This window comes from Octopus bimaculoides, chromosome 6, assembly GCF_001194135.2.
Source record: "Octopus bimaculoides isolate UCB-OBI-ISO-001 chromosome 6, ASM119413v2, whole genome shotgun sequence".
Lineage (NCBI taxonomy): Eukaryota > Metazoa > Mollusca > Cephalopoda > Octopoda > Octopodidae > Octopus > Octopus bimaculoides.
Genome location: NC_068986.1, coordinates 68,065,834 through 68,072,862, shown reverse-complemented (window position 1 = coordinate 68,072,862; position 7,029 = coordinate 68,065,834). Strand labels below are relative to the sequence as shown.

General features: G+C 36.3%; 1 protein-coding gene across 1 annotated transcript; it reads right to left on the bottom strand.

Annotated features, from left to right (window-relative positions):
- Window positions 1–324: 324 nt before the first annotated feature.
- Window positions 325–909, bottom strand: LOC106874491 (uncharacterized). The gene has a single exon (XM_014922235.1). The coding sequence runs from the start codon at window positions 907–909 to the stop codon at window positions 325–327; it is 585 nt and encodes a 194-aa protein (XP_014777721.1).
- Window positions 910–7,029: the final 6,120 nt, after the last annotated feature.

The following is a 7,029-nucleotide window of genomic DNA, read 5'->3' as shown; positions in this document are numbered from 1 at the left end:
CAGAAAAAACAATTGACCGATTGGACAATTTACCGGAAGGATAATGTGTCGACTTTTTTAAAAGCAAAGTAAAATTTACGAAAAAGTTTTATTAGATTTTCAAACAGAAACGATTTATTTATAAAAAGATATTACGTACGTTAGGTCGGCATATGAAAAAAGTACAAAATGTTTTGTTAGTCTTAGAAATAGAAATAAAGATATCACATACAATTATGGGCATATGCCCTAAAAAATTTCAACCCACCTTCATCGTCGTAATTAAGAACAATGGTTTTAAGTCTTTCCTTAAGGCGATTGTACTTTTTGCTTTTCCTTGCCACTTCAACTCCTGATATGGCCTGTTCTATTACCATTTCGGTGTGACTGTTCTACCCCAAGTTTCTCAATTAATTTGGATAAGTTAGGGTGATGGAAGTTAACTCTTCTACTGAAGGCTCGGTGCCACTCTTCCAGAGTGTTGTTGGTTTTCGGAAGATCATTGAGAACTCTGTTGTAGCACGACTGTAAAGAAATGTCGTATAGTGGTCGTCGAGGTCTACCACGTTGCATGATTCCTACCCAAGTACATTCAAAATAAGTTAGGAATTCCTCCAAAATTTCATCAGTTTGAGCACTTAAAGAATGAAGTAATTGTTCAAACAAAGTAGTTACGTCATTAGGTGGTACGAAAGCTAACGCTTGCAGCTGTTTTATAATAAATGCATTTTCTCCTTCGGTGTACCACGTTTGTAAACCTGTAGCATGTATCTTGCTCCATAAACACTGTCCAAAGTGGAAAAAACAACCAAACACAGAGACGCGAGGAAATAATTTTTTAATGCTGTTTATAGCTGCTTTCTCAAAGTCAACTGTAATTGATTTCACACTCAAATTCCTTTCTTCTTTGATAAATTTAAACCAAATCATAAATTTACTTTAGATTTACTGTTTGTTATGCAATAAAGTAGAAGCACTGTTTTACTTTCACAAATTTATGCATGGATCGGGTATAACTGCTTGCCTAAAGGAGCGCAGTTAAATGTTCCGTCACAAAAGCATTCACTTTTCTTGGATAACATTTCTAAATTTTTCACAGTACCAAATATAGAAACTTCATCATTTCTATATAGTAAAAGATTATCACCTCTTGGCGTTTTATACAATTCATCCTTGTTAATAACTGGTCTTCTCCGTCGCACTGCACGTTTAAGAGATCCCATTTTCAGTAAACATCCAGCAACGCTCAAGGGGATATCGGAAGCTACGGTTTCAACTATAGAGCTCGGCAATTGTTCAGCTCGTCCAGCACGAAGCTTTATTTCTTCCATAACTTTTACAGGGTGATTTTCAATTGGCGTAGGTGGATGTACGTGTTCAGAAGGAGTTTTGCTAATTTCATCATCAATCGTTGTCTGTCTAGCACTGCACAGTTTACGATTTGTGCATCTCCAATACGTCTTTTCTTTTCTGGTTCTATCAATAATATAGGCGTACCCTTTGTATAGAAGCTTTCTGCCTCCTCGTTCCGTTTTGATGAACTCCGTGATCGATACTTCCGCATGTCGACTTTTTGTCCAATTAACCAATTGTCCTACCGGCGGATTGTCTGTCGGCGAATTATCTGCACACGATATACATATATATACGACTGGCTTCTTTCAGTTTCTACTAAATCCACTCACAATGCTTTGGTCGGTCCGAGCCTATAGTAGGGAATACTTGCCCAAGGTGCCACGCAGTGGGACTGAATCTGGAATCATGTGGTTGGGAAGCAAGCTTCTTACCAGACAGCCACGCCTGTACCTAGTTTCTGGTATTGATTCCTTCAGAGCATCTAGACTTTTTGTCTTTCCTCATTCTCCTTTTATTCTTTTACTGGTTTCTATCACCGAATCATGGCCATGCCTTTAAATGTCTATGTCGATCATATAGACCTTAGGACTAATTTCAGTTTTATCAATAGGCGCAGGCATGGCTGTGTGGTAAGAAGCTTGCTTCCCAACCACACGGTTCCGGGTTCCATCCCAATGCGCGACACCTTGAACAAGTGTCTCGTATTATAGCCTCGGGTCGACCAGATCCTTGTGAGTAGATTTCGTAGACAAAAACTAGAAGCCCGTCGTGTATATATGTATGTATGTATATTTATGTGTGCGTGTGCGTGTGCGTGTGTCTGTGTTTTCCCCCTGCCATTACTTGACAACCGATGCTGGTGTGCTTATGTTCCCGAAATTTAGCGGTTCGGCAAAAGAGACCGATAGAATAAGTATAGGCTTACAGCGAATAAGTCTTGGGGTCGATTTCTTTGACACAACACCGAATTTATCTGGTAGTTTTGTGTCAAATAAAATAAACACAATCACTGACACATACAGTTATGCATAAACGATGGTTTTCTGCACAGTTTCCAACAACGAGCTTCTACTTACAAAATACTGGACAGCCGTCTACAGTAGAAGAATCTTGCCCAAAATGTTGTGTGGATCGAACACAGAAGCACGTGGTTGTAGAACGAAGTTTTTAACAACATAGTCAAGGGATGGAATCCGAAATGCGTAAACATAAACAATATTACGTTGTCTACGATACTGGTGGTATAATTGTAATGAAATCGTTATGTATATTACTTATCAATGCAACTTCTAACTGAATATTTTCTAATCAATCACGATAATTCTTTCAAAAAATAGTCAACTATAGTTTTATAGTGTTCAGACAATAAAATAAGAAAAACGAGTTTCTCAAGGATAGGATGCTGGTTTGCCGCAGATTTATTTTAAAACACCTACAAAATATCTTCTCTTCTCTCTCTCTCTCTCTTTCTCTTTATCTCTCTCTACATATCTCTCTCTCTCTCTCTACATATCTCTCTCTCTCTCTCTACATATCTCTCTCTCTCTCTCTACATATCTCTCTCTCTCTCTCTCACACACACAACAGTCTTTAATGACAGAAATGTCTTTGCCGGCCTTGATTCTAACTCATTAATAAGTAGAATCACTTTGCCCTCACAAACTGAGAACTGCAGCTCATAATGTAGACGCAGTTCTCGATTTGATGGGGAAACCAGGGATTGATATTTCGTGGTCATCACAAATATCAAGGTTTAGGTGCTCCAGATACAAGCGAAAACAATGTCTTGAAAGTCATAAGAGTGTTTGCCAAAAAAGATACATTGCTGGAGCAACATTTATTACTGAATGATCAAAATGCAACATATCTCAACCCTGATATACGAAATGAACTAATGTGTTCCTTATCAGTCCAGGTTTAATCAACGATAATAATTGAAATGTAGATGACTGAATTCTTTTCAACAATGGTTGACTCTAAAATTGGTCTCAGATTTTTGGAACAAGTCCAGCTATTTTGGAGTAGGATTTAAGTCAATTACATCGAGCCCATTGTTCAACTGATACTTATTATATCGACCCCGAAAGGAGGAAAGGCAAAGTCGACCTCGGCGGAGTTTGAACTCAGAACACGAAGACGGACGAAATACCGCTTAGCATTTTACCCGGTGTGCTAACGATTCTGCCAGCTCGCTGCCTTAACGGTTGGTTCTAATACTGATAGCAGCAGAAATGATCTATTTTCTTTGTGATATGTAACAGTACATATCACATTCATTGGACCAATTAAAAAATATTTTTACAATGCTATCACATTCATTGGACCATTAAAAAGTATTTTTACAGTGGCGTTCTGTGTTCTACCATTAACATAAACTCCATAAAAATATCAGTGTCTATTAATTGCACATTTACTCTCAATTAGCTCTATTTCACAAAAACAAAAATATTTTGTTGGTTCAATAAAACAACCTCTTATAATAATGCATTATTTTCCTGATATAACATGCATAGCAAAGAAAAAATAACTTTTATTGACTCTCAGAAAATTAATAATTCTAAAAGATTATTATTTGTTGAATATAAAGATAAATGTTTTAACCAAAAAAAAAAAAACCCAAAAAAAAAGAATATTATAATACTTGTTACTGTATTTTTTCAGTGGGATCTTCATGGGTGACAGTGTTTTGCAAGATTTTCTATATCAGAATATCACAGTCCATTGTTAGTAAAGACAATTTCTAATCGATTGCGAGCTTTTGCTATTAAGTAACACTGTTTAGTTTTGAATGTACACTAAAATATTCTCTTGCAGCTCCATCCTCATTAGTAGCTTGTGTTGCAAAAAATATCAAATCCTTACACCCAATATTAATCCTGAATAGATTGTTTTCCACGGAAAGCACTAGTATACTGCAAATTTAAAGATTTTTATACTCAAATACATCGGAAGGGTAGAGTATATCATATTTGATAAAAAGGATTTCTTTCTGTTTCTAACGCAATATGCTTTTACATATTAAGGATAATTTCTTTTTCCTTATTTTACAACAGTAAACTGCATGTCAACCGGTCTACCAGGCATTAAACAATGACAGCAACATACTTAAATTTTTCCATTCCTTTGCTATTTAATACCATTTTATTCACCATAGCTGTAGTAATAGTTTAAACATGCACATGTGTTGTAACTAATGCCCCTGTTTATATTAACACTATATTTCTGTTACATTTCCGTTGTTAATCCCATTTTAAATTTCCGTTACATTCCATTACACTCTGCTATATTTCGTTATAACTAATTTGCCTAACATTATAGATTCATGACGTGAGTGTTCTGATTCACCATCAAAAGCATCATCAACAGCACCCTCATCCTCTTACTTATCACTGTACCTGTTTAATTCTAATTTCATCTTTCAAGTTACTCACAAACTATGATTAACTGCTCCACAGTTAATCCCTCCGCATTCTTGTTTCCTTTCTTATTCCACCACTCATTACACTATTGACAATGTGCCGAAGAATATTCTTCCATGTCATGCAATGCACGGCACAGTACAATGTAACATAGCAGCACCGAACTAGACTGTAGTTAGTGAGACGATTATTGAGTGTTAATTGAGTCAACGTACTCTTCACCCTTAACTGATGAACAAATAGATGTCAGTTGAATTCTTTTAATTACGCAGCCCGACCTTGCTTTCTCAGGCAAACATCAATGTTAACGTCGATAACATAAACGAGAGAGCTTACGTGGTCACTCAACTCGCTAGAAATACCAGCTATATTATCCTTAACTCGCACGCCTTGAAAAAAGGACACTTAGGATGATATTATATGGAGTCAAAAGTTTAGCAATATTTTGGTAACTTATTTACTTTATTTGTCAAATAACAACAAAGCAGTTTAGCAATCAAAGTAGTGACTATTGTGTTGCACCGTCTGAAGCCATTTCTTTGATCCCACGCTGATACCAGTTCTTGTCCTTCGAGGTGAAATACTCCTTCACTTAAGCTTCCACATCCTCTTGGCTCATGAAGTGTCGCGAGCGCAGGAAGTGAATCAACTGCTCCCCCTCCACCACCACCACTACTACTACTACTACTACTACTACTACTACTACTACTACTACTACTACTACTACTATTACTACGGATCTTTTCGGATTGGTTGCCAGCGGCTCCACAAATGAAAGTTTACCGAAATTTTTAAATTTTGGCACAATAATACACTTGCCCAAATTGAATAGCTGGAGTTATTTCATTTTTTCCAGAAAAATGTTTTTAAAAAGTTATAGAGGTTTAAAGTTTGATCATTTTCAACCAGTCAGGAAACAGAATTTCGAAGCTGTCATTTTGTGCGTGACTGCACATTTTGTCGTCAACACCTTGATATTTGTAAACAACACATGTTATGTCTCCGGTAATTTTCTCTCATGTAAATAAATCTTATTTAGCTGTTATTTTTAGTACGAAAGTTCTCCGGTAATTTTCTTTCATGTAAACAAATGCTTATGTTAACTTAAAAGAGAAAAACAGTTAGCTTTAAATCTCTGAGCGAGATGTTGGCAAATAGACTTTAATTTATAAGATTTATCCCAAAAATCATATTTAGCTGTTATTTTTAGCACACCTCACAACCACCTCAATGCTCAATAATAAACATTAAACAAACAATTTAAATATGTTTAATGTCGCCAGTAAATGTTCCTACCACGTATTTTTGTACATATAACATGCCTCTTTTTATATAATTTTCTTTCGAGTGTAACACTCTTTTCTTGAAGGTACGACACAGTATCCTCTTCTGTTTTCAATTTTTCCATCATAGAAGCGAAGTTACTGGAGTTTGCTGCCATAGTGACACAAATAATCAACACGTACTTTCTTGCAGTTAAAAAACTTTTCAAAGACTGCTGTCAACACGTGCTTCCTCGCAGACTTTTCAAAGTCTTATAGATGGTGGACCGTGGCGCGTGTTCTATGTCAAGTCACCAACTTTAGATGGTCGGTGGCTAGTGTGGTGAAACCATCTAATAACGACTTCGTTCTGAAGGCTGGAATTATGCATATATTCCAGTGGGGCAAAGAGAGAAAGCCACAACCGAGTAGAATGTTTGAGAGGAGGTTGAATGTTGACATTATTAACCGGAAACGAAATCGAAAACAAAAAATAGTGCAACGGGTGTAAAAGAAGGTTTAGGAAACGAATATGTAAACAAAATGCTCGGAAAGCAAGGTGGAGGGGAGAAGCCTTCGGAAAATTCACAAATTCCGATGTTTTACCATCATGACTTTTAGGAAAATGGGGTTTTTTAAATGAAATTTTATATAAATACCTTTCAAACGGTATAGATTACGATTATAAAGAAATTTGTGGGAAAAAATCTTTTCCGAGGGGATGGGGAGAGAACATCGGAAAATTCACAAGATCCGACGTTTTTCCGTCGTAACTTTGAGGAAAACCGATATCTTTCTACTTCACACTCTCGTAGGAAACGAATATGAAACACAAAATGCGCGGAAAGCAACGGAGGTGGGGTGGGGTAGTGGACTTCGGAAAATTCACAAGATTCACAAGATCCGAGTTTTTCCCTCATGAGGAAAATATAATCCTTTTGAAATCACAAATTAGTCCTTCTATATATACATATACATATATGTATGTGTGTGTTTTTGTATATATTTAACCA